Source organism: Corythoichthys intestinalis, chromosome 14, assembly GCF_030265065.1.
Source record: "Corythoichthys intestinalis isolate RoL2023-P3 chromosome 14, ASM3026506v1, whole genome shotgun sequence".
NCBI lineage: Eukaryota > Metazoa > Chordata > Actinopteri > Syngnathiformes > Syngnathidae > Corythoichthys > Corythoichthys intestinalis.
The window spans coordinates 45,753,369-45,776,195 of NC_080408.1; the positions used below are offsets into that span (position 1 = coordinate 45,753,369).

Here is a 22,827-nt window from a genome sequence, read left to right on the forward strand (position 1 = left end):
CTGCACCATCAACTCTCGCTATCAGTTCTCCCAGACAGTCCAGAACAAATAGTGGGACGCCCTGTCCCAACACAAGGAACACCGGAGAACATCTGATATCCAACTGATAACACGACTGATAAGGCTCCAAGAGCCCCTTTGACGCTGAGGTGGCAAAATCCACAACCCTCATTGCCCTGACACCATTTACTCCCGAATCCTCCTGTCCAATCCACAGACAGACAGACAATAATACTGAACAACGCCCAAACTGCGATAGAAGATTATCCTAAACACACCCATCTTCCTGCCCTAGGCCCGCCCTGCGATAGCCTTCAAAAGACTGAATGTTTAACAAAGCATTTTTTTTTTTCGTGAACCTTTTGTTTACCTGTGATATGGTGACCTTGGATCCTCGCCTGGGTCCCTCTGTGCTGTATGATTGATGTTGACTCAGAAGAAATTGTCAACTTGTGTTTCGAAGCCTTTTTCCAGCTTTCAAAATAGAGTCAGTACAAGGGGTTAAGACTAATGTGAACACGCGGAGTTTGGCCTGCGACCCGCTGGCCCGGGTCGCTGGAGCTGCGCCAGCGCGGGCCCGGCCGTTAGGCTGGCGTGATTCCGACATTCTGGCTAAAAAGGTCAGATTCCTTCAGCTTGTATTATCACCATGAAAATAGTGATGTCCTTGTAGACTACAATGATGTGTTCGTCTGTCAATGTTCATTTGAAATTGTTGGAAACCTTTATTTATTTTATATTTTCATCTACTAAAACTTTTGAAGTTTATAGACGAAATCATTTATTGATTAAATTTTATTATCTTATTATTTATTATTTTTAATTATTGATTGAACCTGGATGAAATTTGTGAGTTTTAGTTGACTAAAACTAGACGAAGACGAACACATTTTGAAATGACTAAAATATGACTAAGACTAATACCAAGTATTTTCGTCCAAAAAACTAAGACGAAAATTAAAATGGCTGCCAAAAACAACACTGGCTGCCGCTAATTTGAAACGGCCTTTAGTTGCAGCCCTATTCTGCTGTGAGTTTATCACTAGTAGACATTGAACTGGAAGAGTGGCAGCAGAATTAAGTTCATTCGCTGCCACCCTCCCAGTTCAAATGGTTCGGACGTCTTATCGCTGTCAATGGCAGCGAAAGAGTTAAATGTCGCATTACTGCATGGGTTTCTGTAGCCATTCATATTTGAAGCATGTTTCAAAAAATATTTCTTGCTTTGCGACGAAGAATTCAAATTCATTCGCTGGGTGGTGTTTTCTTTTTCATGAAGGTTATGACTGCATTTTGGCCAACATCCATTTTGCATAGCAAAAATAGCCTTGGCAAAGGTATTTGTTCTATTAAATTTCCTTGTTGTTATCATGCATCATTCTGCCTTACCCATTCAAGGAGACCACCGTCTGTATAATGGCTTCTAGGAGAAGTTTGTAGTACTTGAAAGCAAGCTGAGTGTTAACAGTGAATAAAAAGTAACTCAATTGGTTTCAGCCTCGGTGCCTGGGCTTTTGTTCAGCGTGTCTGGGGAGATTGAAAGCCACTTCTGTTTAAGATGGACGTCGGCACGAAAATTGCCATGGGGGTAGGGAAAGGGGTGAAAGTGGGGGAGCATCGGGTGAATAGCACGGACATTCATCCGGCCCTGGCTACTTGAATCACGGCGAATGTTAGCCGTGATTAAGCGGCAACTGTTCTCATTTCCTGTTTTACCGCCACTGCGGCATCAGGAATGAATGTTTGTGAAGGTTAGATTGTTGGGTATGCAGTGTTAGTTGCTTGTCTGCGGGGCGCCTCTCCGGGTAACCACATGCAATCAACGACCCTATGCGCCTGTATCTGTCAATGAATTCAGGATAATGATTTGAGTTTTTATTCCTGCTGTTAGAGTCAAGGTAATTAACGCAGCATGAGGGGTGTTTCAACATCCACCCATTTTAATAACTGCTGCAGAGGCGCTAACAGATGTCTCACAGTGCGTGTTCAAGAGACTGATTAACTCTCTGATTAAGGCAAAATTAAATGTTCTTTTTCTGCACCCAGTCATTATTTAGGTAGAACATTAGTTCACAAAGAACAAAGAGAAAATGGATTCATTGTTGACGCACGTGTAGCCAGGGGTCCAGACAAACACGTTCACGGTTAAATCAATGAGCTGGTTTGCCAAGAGAAAAGGCAACAGAGGAAAAAGAAGGAACCCTGCCACACAAAAAAACTACAAATGTGATGACTGCTTTACGTCACTTCCTCCTTTCCCTATAGACCCTATTCACGTGACGTCACAGCCACGCCCCCGCGCCATGTTGTCCATATACTCGTCATGTTAATGCATTAGCGCTTCGTAAATTCCTCCTATTATGGCGTGTTTTTCTGCTCGTTAACATTAATAATCAAAATGGTGAAGTCGTGTGTGGCGGTCGGTTGCAAAAACAGAGAAGATTGACGGAGAGACTTGAAGTTTTACCGTATTCCGAGAGACCCGGAGAGGAGACCGAGATTGACTGCTGCAATTCGATGAGAAAACTGGGCTCCAAACGACTACCACAGATTATGTAGTAGTCATTTTATATCTGGTAAGATGCATTTAATATATATTTAGAGGGTTTTGGGCTGACAACCACAATTAAGATCATTGCTAGGCTAATCGCCGACAACATACACTCAGACGTTGTGAATGAACTACCTGAAAATATATAATTATAAGGGGATAATCAGACAGTTGTCATACAATTAATTTACAATTTCACTATTGAGGTCAAAAGCCAAAAAATAAATTCAACTAGGGACAATCTGGAGTAGTGCTATCGCACTTCATATTTATTACATATTATATATGTATGTAGTGAGAGTGCTATCGCTAAACCAAGGCTAAAAGCCTTAGCTCCATTGACAAATGACATGAAATACATTAGACTTGACAGTGGATGTTAGCAAGAACAAAAGATTTTGAATTGAAAATTTCGTAACTCACCTTCCCGAGCACACGATAGATTCCTGCCGAATTTTCGTGGACGTAGACCTGTTTCACCCAACCAGCAACGAAGTATTTATAAGCCTCCAAGCTCTTAAAGTTTTTCTAACTTTCATGAGAATAGGCTGATTTTGTGTGGACAAGATAGTTGTAAATATCAGGGTAGCTAGCAGATGTCAGGCAAAGACGGCATAGACAGCGTGTCGAAAAACATCGATTTAGGCATCAAATATGGATCTGGCGAATGGATAACTGAAGCTTTTCCACATAACGCCTTTTATGCAACGCATCCAATGAGTTTACAGCGTCAGATAACACCGGGGCTTCCGTGAATTGCTCTATAACTTGCACGACTAATTGAAAACAATGAGAATAAGTCTAAAAAATACGGACAATATGGCGGCCGGATACAGCGACACGTCATTTTGTGACGTAGGTGAGTAGGGTCTATTCATTATAACGACTGAAGTCGATGCGAAAGCTTTCGCTCAAATTCTGCAAAAATGGCTGAGCAACAAAAGAGACAAAAAGTTTTGTCCAAAGAGACAAAAAATAGAAAAAAAATAGGCTTCCAGGATAAAAGGACACTCAAGAGGTAACATTGGTCCAGCTTTCACTCGCTGGCGTGACCCCCCCCCCCAAACAAAACTCGTAAGCGCTGAGGAGTTCGAGTCGGGGGGTCACAAGGCCATTTGAGGCCATTTTCCTAATATTAGCATCGTTCATATGCTATTGTTTAGCCACAACTGGATTCATTACCTCATTACTATTCATCCTTCTCACAGCTGCATCCATCTATAGGCAGGGAGATAATGATTTTACGACATTGCGCTGGTACTAATGGGAAACGCAGTCTTCCTCAAGGCAAAACACTACCGCTTTTGTCCACCTGCGTCGCTAAAATTGACCAAAACTGAAAAGTTACCTTGTGTTGCTTTAATGCATTGATACAGAAAACTACAGTAGTATGAAAAAGTATCCAAACCTTTTGGAATTTCTCACATTTCTGCATAAATTCGCCACCAAATGTCAAAATCACACAGATGAAAAAACTGTCTGCTTTAACTAAAACCACCCAAACATTGATAGGTTTTCATATTTTAATGAGGATAGTGTGCAAACAATGACAGAAGGGGGAAAAATAAGTAAGTGAACCATCACATTTAATATTTTGTGCCCCCCCCCTTTGGCAGCAATAACTTCAACGAGACGCTTCCTGTAGCTCAGTCTGGCACATCGATCAGGACTAATCTTGGCCCATTCTTCTCGACAAAACTTCTGTAGTTCATTCAGATTCCTGGGATGTCTGGCATGAATCGCTGTCTTTAGGTCATGCCACAGCATCAAGGTTCAAGACTGGACTTTAACTTGGCCATTCCAGAACATGTATTTGGTTCTTGTGAAACCATTCTGAAGTTGATGTACTTTTGTGTTTTGGACCATTGTCTTGTTGCAGCATCCATCCTCTTTTTAGCATCAATTGTCTGACAGACGACCTCAGGTTTTCCTGCAAAACATCCTGATAAACTTTTGAATTCATTCACCCACGAATGATCGCAAGTTGTCCAGGCCCTGAGGTAGCGAAACAGCCTCAAATCATGATGCTCCCTCCACCATGCTTCACAGTGCAGATGAGGTGTTGATGTTGGTGAGCTGTTCCATTTTTCCTCCACACACGACATTGTGTGTTACTCCCAAACAGTTCTACTTTGGTTTTATCAGTCCACAAAATATTTTGCCAAAACTTCTGTGGAGTGTCCAAGTGCCTTTTTGTTAACATTAAAAGAGCAACAATGTTTTTTTTTTTTTTTTAGACAGGAGTGGCTTCCTCCGTGGAGTCCTCCCATGAACACCATTCTTGGCCATAGTTTTACATATAGTTGATGTGTGCACAGATATACTGGACTGTGCCAGTGATTTCTATAAGTATTTAGCAGACACTCTATGGATCTTTTTTTTTTTTTTCTTTGAGTATTCTGCACTGAACTCTTGGCATCATCTTTGGTGGATGGCCACTCCTTGGGAGAGAAGCAATAGTGCCAAACTGCCTCCATATGTATACAACTTTTCTGACTGTAGATTGATGAACATCCAGACCTTTAGAGATGGTTTTGTATCCTTTCTGAGCTTTATATAAAATCAACAATCCGTGATCGCAGGTCTTCAGCCAACTCTTTAGACCGAGCCATGATGCACATCAGACAATGCTTCTCATCAAGACAATTCTTACCAGGTGTGTTTTATAGTGGGCAGGGCAGCTTTAAACCACTTATCAGTGATTGAATACACACCTGACTCAAATTGTTTGTTAGAAATTGGTTTCAATTGCTCTTTAAGTCTCCTTAGGCAGAGGGTTCACTTACTTATTTTTCCCACTTCTGTCATTGTTTGCATTCTATGCTTATTAAAATATCAAAACCTATAAATGTTTGGGTGGTTTTACTTAAAGCAGACACTGTTTTTTCATCTGTGTGATTTTGACAAAGATCAGATCACATTTGATTGTGTTTTATGCAGAAATGTGGGAAATTCCAAAAGGTTCAGATACGTTTTCATACCACTATACATTACTCACACTTCAAGTTGCTTGTGAGTCACTGCAATAACAATTTTTTGTGCCAGTACTAGGTAAAACTGTTTAGGGGTGTGATAATATATCGAAATGGTGATACAATATATCGCGATATTTGTATCCTAAAAGTTTAACGATATGCTGCCGCCAAGAATCGATCCATCATTTTAAAAAGGTATCACTGTATTGAAAAAAAAGGAAGCAACAGGTTGCTACTGAAATCTTTCACTAAAACAGTCTCTTTGTGAGCTTATTGGGTGCGAGATGTCCAATTTATTTTGACTGTCAAAATGGATAGGATGTCTAGCATCGTCAATGGCATTAAAACCAGAGTAGTCACAGTCAGTCTTCCCAGTTTTGGGGCATTTACAGGTCACTTTCTGTTGATTTTGAATCAGTGCCTATTCGTTTGGGGACATTCCTAGGGACTTCGAGTTTAGTAACCCAAAATCAACTGAAAGTGACCCATAAATGCCTCAAAATCAATAGGAAGTGACCCAGAAATACCCATAAATCGACAGGAAGTGACAGAAAATCAACAGAAAATGACCTAAAAAAAGAACAACAACATACACTCATTGGCTGCAATTTAATCACTGGCTGCCAGCCTCCTTCTTCAAATGGATTAGACGCTACTAGTGATAAACCTATTATTTATTAATTGTATTGTAGATTAGAATAGATTGATTTCCTGATCTGATGTATCGATATTTTTTTGCGTCACCATATCGTGAGATAAAAGTTATTGTGGGCCTTCTATCACTAATCGTATCGTATCATGAGGTACCCACCCCTAAAAGACAACTAAACACCATGATATTCATTGTAAAAAAATAAAATAAAAAATGATACACCGCAGTAACAATAGTTTATCCTATTACTTGTTAAAACTGATCCATTTTCGACACTCGTAGAGCAGAGCAACACCGATATTTTGCCCAGGATAAAATTGTGATTCCATTGAGCTTTCATCTCACCGCTAGTTTAAACAGATCAATATTCAACACTTACTGTACATATTGATAAACAATACATTTTGCCCCAAGTTACAAATGATCAATTTGTGTTTCAATACCATAAGATCAATTTTATAAATCACATGTGATGTGTGACCGCTGAGAAAATCGTCAAAAGATTTATGATTTAATTTTTGGCTCAACGCGGACCTTTTCATCATGCTTTTATGCAAATATGCCCATAAAAACCTGCTAGGAAATCTTGTTCAAAAGTTCAAACACGTCGCAGCAAAATCAACTCATAATCAAAAGCCTCGTTAAATTGGTGAATGCCAGAAGAAAAGTAGCGAGTCGGCTAGAGGGATAAATAGTTTGTTTGTCCACACGCGTCTTGGCGACATTTGCCTCAGGGTTATTCTCCGATATGCGCGTAAACACGGCGAGGCCGCTGCCTCTTGAAGATGAAAGGCACAAAAACATGAATATGTCGACACAGCGGCTCACACTGACATTGACAGCTTTCTGTTTGTAAACACCAAAGATAATTTAGTCTTCAATGAACCTAACGAGGTAGGTGTTTTCTTAAACATCAAAGACGAAGAGGCGTTTTTTCCTAACTTCTGAGACGTATTAGTGCCTTGACTGAACCTGACATGACAGGTGTTTCACAAACATCAAAGGCAGGTGTTCAGTGAATCTTACCTACTGTATGTTTTGTAAACATTAGCCCACACAAATTAGGGTTGTCAATAAATCACAGAAGTTTTATGAGGTATTAAATTGAAAATGATCCATCTTAGCTTCATCCTTTAATGAGATAGCATAAACATGGTATGATGATGTATATTACCTACCTTATTTACATGTTTTTCTGTAGAACATTACTAATTGGATGCACATCAGAGGTGGGTAGAGTAGCCAAAAAATATTACTCAAGTAAATGTAGTCATCTAAAAAATGTACTCAAGTACAAGTAAAAAAGTACTCAGTGAAAAAACTCAAGTAATGAGTAACATTGTGAGTAACTGCTTATTTTTTTATTTTTTTAAACAATGGTATTTTTTTTCTTTCAGCACAAACTTATCAAACCTATAATGATACTGTACCATAGACATCATAATACTTGACATGACACGGGAGATGGGCTGATTCGTAGGGGGCCTATTTTCAAAAACGTCAAATTCAAATATTTTCAAAACCAAAGCTGCTACCGACCTAAAACCAAAACAGTCCTACCTTAGCCATATATGAGTCCCCATGAGCAGCGGCATAAAAAAATTCCAAGTCGTTACCTTATAAAATCCCGATTAATTAATTTTTATATATGTATAACACAACTTAAAATGGCTATAAAAGTCTCAGATTTTACACTAGGTGCACAAAAATCACCAAATGCAGAGATAATCACCTATATTTTCAGGATCAATAGCAATATTTAACATATCATGTTTCACCGAAATAGCAACTTAATTTTTTTTCCAACAGCTAATAAATCACCCAATTTAACATCAGAAACTTAATACTTAAGGAAAACATGCAGAATCAGTTATAAATAATATGTAAATAGATTATTAATCAATTCTGAATACACTCACAACTTATTATAGACTAGAATAGCCCTTTACAATCATTATTTATTATACACTATATACTGTTAGCGAATGAGGCTAGCGGTCGCCTGACATAAACGGAGCTTTTCTGGCAAAAATTCTTGTGAATAAATGCTTAAATCCCAGAATTCTTCATAGATATTGACGTATAACAGTCTCGATTCTTGGTTAAAAGCAAAGAAACCGTGCAGTTAGCGTTTATTTTACGTATTTTGTCAAAGCACAATGCTACTCTGTTAGCGAATGAGGCTAGTGGCCGCCTGGCGTAAACAGAGCTTTTCTGGCGAAGATTCTTGTGAATAAATTTCATAAATCCCTGAATTCTTTATAGATATGGACGTAAAACAGTCTCGATTCTTGGTTAAAAGCACAAAAAAAACCGTGCAGGCAACATTTATTTCGCGTGCATATTGCGAACTATGAGGCTAGTCAGTTACTAAAATTAGCCCGCCTCCATGTGTAAACAAAGAAGACGCATGCGTGGTACAAAAAATATAATATTTACCTTGAATCCTCGAACAAATCACTCCTGAGACAGTCCTTCCTGTTTGTATGCGGTACAGCTTTCGTAGTTCTTCAAACATCCAAGCTTAAATCCGAAATGAGCGTGTTACGTCTTCGGCTCTTAGTAAATGAAGCCCGGCCCTCTCTGACAAGGTGTTACGCAAAGAATGACGAAGTGTCCTGTCAATAGGTAATGAAGTCTATGACTGTACAATAACCCATTACATAACCACATTAAGCCAAAGAAATACAAACAAAAAAATCATTGAATGGCGTACTACAAAATGTCACTTTTGCTCATTAATATTCATGATGTTAGCAGCTGTTGCTAAGGGGGTCAAACTCGCGTTTGTCCCTCATGCTCGATGCATGTAAATAGTGTACGAACGAGATGTTCACTGAGCTAAACCTACCAATTCTGTCTGAAAATGATGTCCCTGAAGCCAAATTCACTGGTAAAGATGTGGAAGAACATACAAATGTTCAGTTAAAGAGATGGCTTGAGTGTCGAGGGCTGAAAAAGACGAGCCGACCTGATCCAGAGTTTTTTTTATCGACAACATTTTCTTTTGCCTTACGCCACTGACACTGACATTCTCCTGTTCCAAAAATCTATCCTTTACCACCATATGCCCTGTCTTTCTTATATATTATATCTTCTGGTTGTCTTACGTCTCTGACCGTTCTTGGGAGCAATTTACATTTTTATTTTTGTGCAGCGATCGCAAATGCTACTCAGTGACAGCCAACCAACACTTTTAATTTTTTCATTAATAACAAATCTTATTTCTAGAATGTATTTACACTTCCCCCTTACTAAAGTTGTTTTTTCTACAACAGAAAAGGTAACAGTGGCTGTCAGATGCCATTTTAATTTTTTTCAGGTCATTCATTGTCAGACAAGCAGCACGGCAAAACGCCATGCAAAAAAAATAAGTAAAAATATCAAAATGGCTTACCTCTTCGTCATCTGAAGGACTATGGCCCCCAAGAAAATGTTTACTGCATATGAAATGAGAATGGCTTCACCTTGCTGGCATTTAACTGGTCTTTTGGACGTCCCTGCAAGTTGATTCATTTTTCATTTTTTTTCCTCAGAGTTTTTGGTTTCGGGAAACGTATAAAGAAAACATCCTTCATATGTCTTAATGTCTAGAGTCGTTTCTACAAGTTCCATAGCATTAGTGTTTGATCGGTATGTTCTTTTTTTTGAAAGATTCCCAGAGAAAACAATCACAAATAACATGGTTTGTATGCAAGGGCGTGTCTATATGTCCCACTTCCGCGTTACGATGGCGACGTCATGGTCTAAAAAATAGCATTTGTGCGGTACGCTATTCCGGCGAGAGAGAAAAATACAGACAGAAATTAAGCATTATTTGTCCAAAGCGCATGAGTGCCCTCCAGTGGAGAAAATAATTCCTAGTTTGAATGGTGCTGACAACACTGGATGTAATACAGTTTAATAATAATAATTTATATAAATTACATTGTGCTGAGAAAAAAATATACTGTACCATGCCATTATTTTAAAAAAGAAAAAAAATCACGCTGTAAGTTTGTTACTTACAATGCTACTCATTACTTGAGTATTCTTTTCATTGAATACTTTTTTACTTGTACTTGAGTAATTTTTTTGGATGACTACTTTTACTGGAGTAATAATATTTTAAAGTAATGCTAATCTTACTTGAGTAATTTTTTGGGGCTACTCTACCCACAACATGTTTTTTTTTTTTTAACCTAGTTTTTTGTTCCAGCTCTGAATGATAAAAACTCAGTTTGACTTACATTGGCTGCCATTGACCATGGGGGCTGACAAGCGTGTTTTCATAAACGAAAATTATTTGGTCAATGTAAAAATTTGATCTTCAATAAACTAAATAGGCATTTTTGCTAACATCAATGAAGTCACCAATAAAGCTAATATAATGTATGTGTTTTTGTACACACTTAACGTAGTTGAAATGAGAACGAAAATAAATGTGTTTTGTAAACAAAAGAACGATTTAGCACCTTCAGTAATCTTGACATGATTTCAAATAGGAAGACAATTACCTAACATACATTTTGCGAGCACTCAAATGCATAGCGTTCAATGATTTCTCCTTTTCATTTTAGCATTTAAAGTGATGCGCTTGTGGTTTTATTTTGCGTCTTTAGCGGTTCAAGTGTTTTTCTTCAACGCTCCTTTTTGAAGTGGAGCGACTCTCCTGACTGCTAAACCCTGAAAAATCCACAGCGAATCTGACATCTTTTTATCTGGCAGCACTTTTGAGGATCTGAAGGACTTTTTAAATTTAAAGCGATATATTTTTCTTTTCTTTTTTTTTTTTTTTTTTTTTTTTTTTTCAATGTTTTGGCTCCAGAGAATTCTAGCCCATTTGAGGGAAAATGGAAAATTGTCTGTCTGGTCATCCATCATTGAACGCTTTGTCCTTGCGACCGCTGCGCTCAAGGCTACTTGATCAAGGCTTCGACGGGCTTCATTTGTATCGCTCGATACGTGACGGGTTTGATGCTTATTTTAATGACGCCGCGGAACGGAGTGAACGATCGAGGCAGGTTGAGCCGGGCCTTCAGTTAATCTCATGCAAAAATCAAATGCGTTCCATCCATCTAACTGGCGTTCCCTCTTTCAACCCCTCCTTCCCTTTATGTAGGAAGATATCGAACTCGTGGCTGAGCACTGGCTGGTTTACGATGACCATCGCCCTGGAGCTGTGTGATAGAATCAACGTCTACGGCATGGTCTCCCCAGACTTCTGCAGGTGAGAAAACGGCAAAAGACATCGGGATTGTCCGCGTATGTTAAAATGAGTGTTCCTCCCAAAGGAGCATCGTTAATATTTCAGCACCATCTGAGGTATTAGTGACAGATTAATGTTCTTGCCAGTGTGAACAGAGTATCTTTAAAAGGGATTAGCGCGAGTAAAACGAAGGACTAAGGATTAAGGCCAAAAATATCAAGCTGGGCTAATCTTAATGCCATTGAGTTTGCTCTGAGGGTCAAAGAAAACCATTACATGACATTGCCCTGAAGCAAGACGGGAGAATACTGTGTTGTCCTCGGGTTACAATGTCCTCGACCTACGACGTTTCGACTTTACAACGCCCATGGTTAATCCGTCATCTAGTCCCCAGCGCCTATGTTTCTGTTTAGCTAGTGCATAGTGCTTGTCTGAGTTTGTGCATGGCCCGGAGGACGTTTTTTTTTCTTCTTTTCCCTTTTTGACACGATGGCCCCAAATAAAAAGCTGGGTCTTCTAGCTATGCTGGTCTAGCCAAAAGAAAGCAATTACCATGGAAACGAAGCTCACAACACTATCGGAGAAAGGAAAGGAAGACCGACGAACATTGGTAAAGATATGCTGCATTAGGGCCTAAATTAAACCATTACCCCAAATTCCATATACGAGCGGTGGATGCAAGGGCGTAGGTTTGGTCTCAACATTGGTATGGACAATATAACATCATAACTTGCTTGTATACTTTTCGCTGGGGACGGGAAATGAAAAAGACCAAACAGATTGGGTGAATGGGGGTCAGGGCTACATTTCTCACAAATATAAACCCAAATAATCGATAGGCTAAATGATCAACGCAAAATACATCTGTATTTACTTAAACAACTTTCATATGTATTGGTTCAGTTGATAAAACGTTCGATTCAAACCTTTGTTTTCAAAAACTACTAAAGAAACAGTTTGAAAACTTCCAGAATAAATGTTTGGATGTAATTAGCAAATGTATATTTCAATATTTGAATATAACTCAAATTATTTTAAAATACACAATAAATACAAACTTGGTAATAATCTCTTAACTATCCAGGAATGCAACACATAAACATTTGTCTTAAGACCACTCAACATTGTTGAGAAATTAATATAACATATATATATAATATACGTATACATATATATTTAAAAATATACCTCAAAAAACAAAACCTCTAAGTCAGGGAATAACAAAAATAAAACTTCAGCCTTCCTTCAGGTAAGACACTTCTGCTTTTGTCCACGAGCACTGCCAAACTCAACAAAAAAATGAAAGCTTCTTTGGGATGCTTTGAAACCACATAAATAAAATAAAAATGAAAATTGGGGCGAAAGGGATAAACCTTAGTTCACCACATTTCTCACAGTTTAATTATCCTTAACGGTAGAAAATACATACAGGACACTTCTCTCAAATCAGCTTCCTACTCAAGTTTTTGAGGTTTGCAAATTTAAACAATTTAATGTTATGCAAACATTGATACAGGTCGAACTCTCAGTTGCAAAACTGGTGGTGTGTTTCCCACCTCCACAACATTGACATCTTTTTACATTACCCACAGTAGCTGCAGCTGGCTGGAAAAAAAACTTCTAATATCCTTCCTCTTCGAAGTGGGAGGAGGAGGCAGCATGGGGCTGGGGCTGTAAGTGCGTGTGTGTGTGGGGGGGGGGGGGTCAAGTCATCAGCCAATCAAACATGCATTTGAAGGGAAAAATGGACTGGCACACTCATCAGTGAAAAGGGGTACATGTAAGTCTGAACATAATGAAAATAATTCACTCAATATTGATAGGGTCAATTTTATCCTTACATCAAATTACCTATATAACTGAAGGCATTATATACTGTAATGAAAATAAGGTTGCTTAAAAGTTGGTGGGGACAATTTGAGCATCCTGAAAAGTTGGTATTGTTATGTATCTACCGTCCCTATGCAAACCTACGCCCTTGGGTGGATGAGGTACTCACTTTTTTACTTAAGTACAGATAGAGGGGTAAAATTTTACTCAAGTAAAGGTACAAAAGTACTTGCTTTAGAATTTACAAGTAAAAAAATGTGCAAAAATGCAAAAACCTGAGATCTGGGCAAATATGCAAAGAAAGAAGCAGAAAATTCTTTGACTGCGCATTTTTATTTCAAACTGCTTTAGCGGTTTCTTTATATAAAATGAGACAACTACACTGTAACAATAACTCAAGTGCTAATACAAACTGACACTTAAGACCAGTGTTGTCAATAACGGCGTTAGAGTATAATGGCGTGAATAACGGTGTTATTTTTTTCAGTAGTGAGTAATCTAATTAATTACTTTTCTCATCTTGGCAATGCCGTTACTGTTACTGAGGATGTAAAGGTGTGTGTTAGTATGCGTTACTATGTTGGTTGAATGACGCGAGAGAAGTCTGTGAGAGACACGGACTCACGGAGACGAGCGAGAAGAGCAGGAGTGGGGAGGAGGGAAGGGAGTCGTGACGCCGTTATAAAGGCGATGCTAAGTGGTTCCAATAATAACTGACTATAGCCGATAGCCTTCAAACTACGCTCACATGATGCTACGGTAGATATCATATGTATATATAACTAGATGCGAATGATAGACACGGCGGCGTTAGCACATGTATAGAGAATTACATGTGAAATGATCGACTCGCCGGCATTAGTAAACAGCCGCCATCCTAAAGCAGTTGACTTCTCAGGAAGGCTCTAATGTAGAGAACCTTCCTAGCGAACCTAAGTAAATTTTTATCTAAAATACTCCTAAATCGGCAAAATTTTGACTTGAATCTATCTTTAAATGATGAAACTGTTTCACATGTCGAAAGTAGACAGAAGGGAACTAATGCAATAACGGGAGCAATTTTAGCAACTTCAACTTCAACATTAAATGACTTCCAAACATAGCAAAGGTTACCATGTTTTTTTTTGTTGTTGTTTTTTTGGGGGGGTGGGGTGAAAAAAAAACCATAAAAGGTGACACCAGTTATTTTGCCAAGTAACTAATTACTCTTACATTCAGGTAACTGAGTTACTAACTCAGTTACTTTTTGGGAGAACTAACTCGTAATTGTAATTAATTACTTTTTTAAAGTAAGATTAACAACACTGCTTAAGACATGTATTAACACAATCGCTAACTAGCTTAGCACTCTGTGCTAAGTAGTAACGTATCATCAACAAAGAATACAATTGGCTTCATTAAAACACCTCTCATGGATGTACACTGGATCTAACAACACACATACCCCAAGACAATCTTAACTCGAGTCAGCAACTAAACCTGAGTGTCGCAGTGAACTCTCTCTCTCTTGCTCTAATTACTACTGCACGCGCTGCCTCACATCACACATAAACAAGGACCCAAACGGGATTGCTCATAGCTTCCGGCAAAAGTCGAATATCAAATTCATTGGCAAGTAATTTATTAATTGATTAGTTGTTGCAGCCTTAATATTAGAGTACTTTGACTGAGTCACTTTAAAACTTACTTTTCCTGAAATCTGCTCTGGGCTTACTTGTCTGTCTGGGTTTACTTTTGCAACCTATCCACCCAAAATAATTTGAGCTTCAACTGATGCACAAGTACATTGGGGCAATGTACCCTTTGTTGGCAATAACGGAGGCCAAACGTTTTCTGTAACTCTTCACAAGCTTTTCACACACTGTTGCTGGTATTTTGGCCCATTCCTCCATGCAGATCTCCTCTAGAGCAGTGATGTTTTGGGGCTGTCGTTGGGCAACATCGACTTTCATCTCCCTCTGCAGATTTTCTATGGGGTTGAGACCTGGAGACTGGCTCGGCCACTCCAGGACCTTGAAATGCTTCTTACGAAGCCACTCCTTTATTGCCCTGGCTGTGTGTTTGGGATCATTGTCATGCTGAAAGACCCAGCCACGTCTCATCTTCAATGCCCTTGCTGATGGAAGGATATTTTCACTCAAAATCTACATGGCCCCATTCATTCTTTCCTTTACACAGATCAGTTGTCCTGGTCCCTTCGCAGAAAAATAGCCCCAAAGCATGATGTTTCCACCCCCATGCTTCACAGAGGGTATGGTTCAATTCAGTATTCTTTTTTTTTCCAAACAAGAGAACCTGTGTTTCTACCAAAAATTTCTATTTTGGTTTCATCTGACCATAACACATTCTCCCAGCCCTCTTCTGGATCATCCAAATGCTCTCTAGCGAACTGCAGACGGGCCTGGACGTGTACTTTCTTCAGCAGGGGGACACGTCTGGCAGTGCAGGATTTGAGTCCCTGGCGGCGCATTGTGTTACTGATAGTAGCCTTTGTTACTATGGTCCCAGCTCTCTGTAGGTCCCCCCATGTGGTTCTGGGATTTTTGCTCCCCGTCCTTGTTATCATTTTGAGGCCACTGGGTGAGGAGGGAGTTGAAAGTCCGTGTTGCCCAATGACAGCCCCAAAACATCACTGCTCTAGAGGAGATCTGCATGGAGGAATGGGCCAAAATACCAGCAACAGTGTGTAAAAAGCGCGTGAAGAGTTACAGAAAATGTTTGGCCTCCGTTATTGCCAACAAAGGGTACATAACAAAGTATTGAGATGAACTTTTGGTATAGACCAAATACTTATTTTCCACCATGATTTGCAAATAAATTCTTTAAAAATCAAACAATCTGATTTTCTGGGTTTTTTTTCCCACATTCTGTCTGTCATGGTTGAGGTTTATCCATGTTGACAATTACAGGCCTCTCTAATATTTTCAAGTGGGAGAACTTGCACAATTAGTGGTTGACTGAATACTTATTTGCCCCACTGTAGTCTCAAATTTAAAATATCTTCATGATCTTATGAATTTGTTTTTAGTAAAATGTCCAGGCCCTGAGGAAGCAAAGCACATGCTTCACAGTTGGGATAAAGCTTCGATGTTATTGTGCTGTGGAATTCTCTTTTGAAAAATGGCATTGTGTGTTTCTTTCTCATCTGTTAAAGAATATTTTGCCGTGGGTGGAGTGGAAACTCAAGTGCTCTGATTAGCTCAAGTAGAATTGTTAGCTTAGCAGTTGACTTACTTTTTCCTCCATGTCCTGTGTTTACATTATTCGTTTTTAAAGTTGAAAACATTTATGTGGCATTAGTAGAATCTGGTTCATACTTGTGATATAGCTGAAGATTGGATTAAATTCTATGATACTTTTGTGCAGAGTATTAAAAAAATCCATGTATAGCTTCTGTGTTGCTGTCCTGACTCTTTCCTTTTCTATTTGTGAAGGCATTACAGTAAATATATACTGCAAAACCTCTTTAAAAATAATAACCCGTCCTTTCACAGTGGGGATCCTGGCCACCCATCGGTGCCCTACCACTACTACGAGCCGCGGGGCCCCGACGAGTGTGCCATGTACATATCGCATGAGCGCGGCCGACGTGGCAGCCACCACCGCTTCATCACGGAGAAGCGGGTCTTCGCCAAATGGGCTCGGACGTTTGACATCCACTTCTACCAGCCCGACTGGCGCCCCCCTCCTCTGCCGGCAAACCGCAGCCTGGACGAAGTCGACGCTAAAGGACGGCAAACGTGATCGTATGACGGAACCCGCTCAGGAACACGCGCAGACTTTGGCGTCGACGCAAGACGAAGTTGATCCTGATTGACGTTTGTCGAGAAAATATTTCAAGGCTGCTGCCAAAACGCCGCACGGAAGGCGTTCAAAGTCACAAGCTCTCGTTTTTTTTTTCTCTACTCCCGCTGTGAAGGTGAAGTGATACGAGGAGCGAGCATCAGCGTCTCACGCTCACTCGGGAGAGCTTGCAGCAACGTCAATCATTTTGTGTGTACGTGTGTGTAGGCACTGATAGTGAGCTCCATTTAAAGTTGAACTTTTCATGTTTTGTAAAGATCTAGAAGGTGAAATGAAATGGGCTTTTTGTTTAACTCATTGGCTGCCACTGAAGACAATAGACGACCAATCCATTTGAAATGGGAGGGTTGTTCAGTTGTCGTTCAAATGGATTCGACATGTACGAGTGGTAAACTAAAATAAATTAACAGCAGACGAATTAAAAGAGCCACATGATTGGACGTCTATCGTCATTGGCAATGAATGATTTAAAGTAAGTGCCTGTGACAGCATAAAAAAATCTGAAAGGGCATTATTATGTGAATTAGAATCATATTTTGATATGATCCGACTATATACAACAATTTGGCAAAGCGCAGATGACGGGAAATTAGTCTTTTAATCTGCCATTTAGCCCCGCCTGCCATTATAGCGCTCTAGCGTCCCCAGCTGGAGGATGACGTCGGCGGGGGTCACGATTTCATCTGATTTAGAATTCAGCCCATTAAGGGGGAAGATTCAGAACAAGAAAAATGTGACGAAGAGATCAGCAAAATGTCATTGTTTCAGTCTCTCTACTCCAATATTTTACAGGATATTCTTTTTAACTAAGTATTTTTCCCCAATTGCTAAATAAATGGTGTGGTCATGACAAATAACAGTTTTGTGCTAAATGGAATATGAAATATTAAAAATGTATTTATTCAGTACGACAGGGCAAAATTACTGCATAATGGTCAAAATTGTCGACTTCTTACACCTCCCGAACGGTGTTTTATGCCACTGGAGTTAGTCTTTTTTCATTTCCATGCCACGGTTTCGGAGCCGGAGGAAAGAGCGTAAACAAAACAGGAGGCGTGACAGCCAGCCGACATGCTAACCCGAACAGAGCGGCGTTTTCGATTTATTCTCACCTTTCGAAAAACGAAAAATTACACAAAACTACCCCAGATCATGTCACATGGTGGCGGGGTTGATTGTCCACCCCCAGCAGCGAGCACGTTGCAGCTCGTTGTTCCCCTGCTGTGGGCAGGAGTGCTCGTTGCCGGGTAAGCAGCTGGAGAATGACCGCCGAGTGGCGGTTCCAATCATTTTCGCCTTTCGAAAACGAAAAATAGAACAAAACTACCCCGACTCATGTCACTCACGGCGTCGAGGATGACAGTTTCACTGATCGGCCAGCATCAAGCGGCGAGCAAGCCCGAGCCCAACCCGAGGATAGTGGTCTATTGCCGGACACATGAAGAGGGCAGAGGGGGCTGGTAGTCTGGACGATATGGGGAACCGCAGACGAGAGCTAGGAGCTGCATGAGCATAAGCCGAGTATAGCACTCTCTCACCGGGCACGCGAAGAGGACCGAGGGGGGTGTGCAACAAGCCGCCGGTCGTCAGTCGAGTAGCCTTCTCGGTGGACAAGGAGCATTGTCAGCCACAAAATGCAAGCCACTTCCTTATTAAAACGTGTGACATGATCCCAGTATTTGACATAATACAAAACACGTAGTTTACTCACTTCCTCGTAAGTCCAATGGTCCCACAGTTGTCGGACTTGTTTTGGCCTATCTCTGCGGTGAACGGGAACTTTTTGAAACCCAAAAAGGCTGACACGCCTCTCCCTACTGCAGCAACAAAATCCTGCAGCACATTTTGCTGGGGGGTTGCAAAAAATAAATGAATTAATCCACAAAATCAGATGAAATCGCAGTCAGTCTGCATGCTATATAGCAATGCTGTATTGTGTGCTGACCTGGGTGATGTCACATTCGCATTTGTCAATCTCTCGACTCCTCTTAATCCAGGAAGTCACTAATTTTCATGGCGCGGGATTCAAAAAATTGAATATATAAATCGATCGCTTCCACACACATCCAAGTGGTCCATTTCATTCAGGAGCATAAATTTCGCGTGAATCATGAAATAAACATGCTTTTTGCTGTCATAGGCACTTTAAGGGCCTGTTGACACCTAGACATGTCGTACTTTTTACTACTACTAAAACGACCTCAACCTTACTGCAATCGACACATGAACTTCATTTAAAAGTCAGCACACAGGTCGATTTTGCCCCGAAGTTAAATCTCACTAAATTCACGAGAGAAGAGAAGAAACAGTGAGCACCATGGCAACGAATCTGAAATGAAGGTAGAGGCACATTTTGATTTCGATAATAAGCCCCTGCTACCAAGCCCCTTCCCACACACCAAAAATCTAACAGTAATTGACACCCCTTTCCTAAAAAGGGTTATACTGCACTATACTCGACCTATCGCGAAACCACACCCCCAAATCAGAAAAGTCGGACACATAGCCACAGAGTTGCATCGGAATACTGTGTGATTGTGAGTTAAAACATCTTTTTTCCTAACTGGAAAATAGCAAAAACCCGATAGTTTAACGTTGTGCATGGGGAACCTGTAATTCCGACACCAGGTAGCCTGAAAGATTGAGGGGCGGAATATTTTGGGCCATTTTCAAAGCCTAAAAGAAGATTCACCAAATGCACGCTCCGGATAAGGCTCTGTCGTCGACCACATAAACAACTGAATGTCAAGACAGTAACTCAAGGACACTTATTCCTCCTCAAAAGTAAGTTAATGATTGATTTGTAAATATATATATATGTGTGTGTGTGTGTATATATATATATGTGTATATATATATATATATATATATATATATATATATATATATATATATATATATATATATATATTTGATAGCATGTAGTAAAAACGTAGACTAAACTATTAACATTAATTTGCTAATATTTGACTGCCTATTCATCTACTAGCCTGAAATAGAATAAAATATAACTAAGCTGTCAAGACCCCAACACTGAAAGTCCAAAGTAAACACCACAAACTTTCTATAAAAAAAAGAACTTTAGTTTGGTCACGGACGCACACGAAGGAAAGTTCTCCTCAAACACACACCTAACATTGAGATGTGGGCAAATCGAATGCACGACCCTCACAACGCTGAGCATTATTCAAGTTGCACATGTATGTTTATGATGTAAGTTGTTTATTTAGCACCTATGGATAATAGTGAGAATCCAACTGAATGTAAAAGATTGCTTATTCATTGCCACAAAAGCTTCGGGACAAAAATCTGACAACACATGACATAACGTTATAGCTACAGAGACATTGGGCCTGTGGGGGTTCTCATTTGTAAGTTGCGTGTGTTAGCATTACGCGTCGAGTACAAAATTTTTATCTTTGTAAAGTTTAATACCATAGACATACTGCTTTACTGCATACTGAAATCCTCTCTGTCTACTTCTAGACGAAATTCATTTTAAAAAAAAAAACAACATAAAAACAAAAAAACAGGTCTATTGTCTCCCGCCATCATCCATAAATCGTTCGTTCACTCAATTACTGTCACTGAGAGAATTTGATAAGTTCTACAAGGGGGTGGAGCTTTACGATAGGTCCACTGCTTATAGATACCACAAGATGGTGGAGTCAGACAGCTTTTGGCTAAAATGAAGCTCTTCGACTCACTTGAACAGCACCAAAGCAATACCATTATTAGGCGACTATGCCATGCCGAATCGCAATGACGTGGGTTTAGCGTAATAGATTAGTAAAGTCGCACAGGTTAACGAAACAGAGGTGAACATCCTGAGATCTATTTTCTATTCTATGCTAACCCTCTTGGAATTGATGACAATCTGTGCAAAGCGTTCCTCACAGTTAAAATACTAAAAATGAGGTTATTCAACGAAAATGATTTTACAAGACAAAAACATGGAATTTTACAGAATTCCACTATTTTTTTAAAAAACATTTATATCCAACTTTGCAAGTTTTTTTTTAATAGGAGAGCGGACAAAATGAAACTTTTTAAGCCCACCACACATCAAATGATGCATCCAAACCCAAATTGAAACAGATATGATAAAAAAAATATATAGCGGAAAAAAACAGAGACAAGACTGAAAAAGCAGTTTCTGCTCTTGCACCCCTCTTTAAAACAAACTGTTGTATCTTAAGCCAAAAGAACTGTTGTGTTTGATATAACAATATGTCTATATGCTGCCATAGCAGATTCCTGGCACATTAAGCCCCCGAATTATTTTTAATTTGTCCGATTTAACCTGGAAACCCCCGTTTACAAACGTCGCGCAACCGCTTTTGTTTCAACCCAGCCATAAAATGAGGGTAAGTAATTATATTTATTATTTGAAATATCTGTCATTTTTAGCTTAGAATCATTAATCAATATTTCGTTTTTTTTTTTTTTTTTTAAACAACAACTTAAAAAAATTACTAGCATATTTTAAACTTTTAAACAAATATAAATATATGAAAAATAACATCTCGACCACTCCTTGAATTCTGCGATTTCTGCATCGCGACCCTTGTTATATTACCATGTTTCACCCATAAAATCCTCAAAAAATCCGGCTGTGGCTATTCACATCTCTGTCTTGACACTCGGTGATACATGCTACATGGAGTTTGTGGATCAAAAAAAGGTAAGTACGTGATAATATTTCGTTAAAATCGTGGCGTGTTTAATTCTGCTCTTTCGTTCTCTCACCTCCAGTTAGGGTTTTGCTGTTTGAAATATTTTTGGGAAAAATGCCCTCCTGTTCAAAATTTTTCTTCCCCCAGAAAATTGAGATTTTAAGCTTTCCAATGATGTATCAGACATGCATATAGGGCAATTTTGAGTTTGGCCAAATTGGGGTCTCAGAGCGGAACTGCAAGTCACCTGAGTGTTTTCCGTCATATACTATATATTATGACAATTGGCTACTGACAACTGCATGCTGAAGGATTTGATATATGGACGCCCTGAATGTTGAGCCTCAATGAGTTGGCATTTACAACATATTGTGCTTTGTCCCTTTTATGATGCGATAAAAAGATACAGTGACAATTAAGGAAGAAGCCGGTTGCTACAGAGAGGACGTGGGCGAGAATAAAGAGACGACTGTAAAGCTGAGCTCACTGCCATTCGCTTGAATGTATCCTTAATATTGACTGGCAACAACAACAACTGTATAAAGTTGTGTATACCATACAGTCACTTCACAATGTATTGAAACAGCTTGGAATTGTTGTATACTGAAGACATTTTTGTTTCCAATCGAAAGATGAATATGAGACTAAAGTAAAAAAAATAAATAAATAAAATTCGCTTTTATTTCTTGGTGTTTCGTCTTGTCCAAGCATTGCCTTTTAGATTGATTAATGAAATATTTCATTTCCCCTGTGAAAACATTTAATTGAAGCAATCATGAAGACCTAAAAATGGGAGAAAAGCAAATGACTTTCAAGCTCATAGAATGTGGAATGGCGATCAGAGCCAAAATCAAAAGGAAAGAACTGATGTACTGAGCAAGACTGCAAAACACATATTAAAACTAGCTAAATTCCATTGTTTTTAGTGTAAATCTACTAGAAATAAGTGAAATTATCTGCCAGTGCTACAAGTAAATTTCATTCACTTAGATTTCATGAAATAAAAATAGCTAGCTCAAAATAAGTTAAACAATCTTATTTTAAGCAATTAAATAGTATTAAGTACTATATTAATACTAATTTAATGTTTGTCAGAAATGTTCTTAATTCAAGAAGTTATTGTTCAAAACATTATTTGATTTTTTTTTTTT

The 22,827-nt window shown here is 39.2% G+C and overlaps 1 protein-coding gene across 1 annotated transcript in view; it reads left to right on the forward strand.

Annotated features, from left to right (window-relative positions):
• Window positions 1-21,449, forward strand: part of st6galnac5a (ST6 (alpha-N-acetyl-neuraminyl-2,3-beta-galactosyl-1,3)-N-acetylgalactosaminide alpha-2,6-sialyltransferase 5a) — a 239,921-nt gene extending 218,472 nt beyond the window's left edge. The window contains exons 4-5 of the mRNA XM_057856866.1: window positions 11,280-11,387; window positions 16,691-21,449. Coding sequence (XP_057712849.1) covers window positions 11,280-11,387; window positions 16,691-16,940 — 358 coding nt within the window. The 3' untranslated portion in view covers window positions 16,941-21,449. The remainder of the gene's footprint in view (window positions 1-11,279; window positions 11,388-16,690) is intronic.
• The last annotated feature ends 1,378 nt before the right edge of the window (window positions 21,450-22,827 follow it).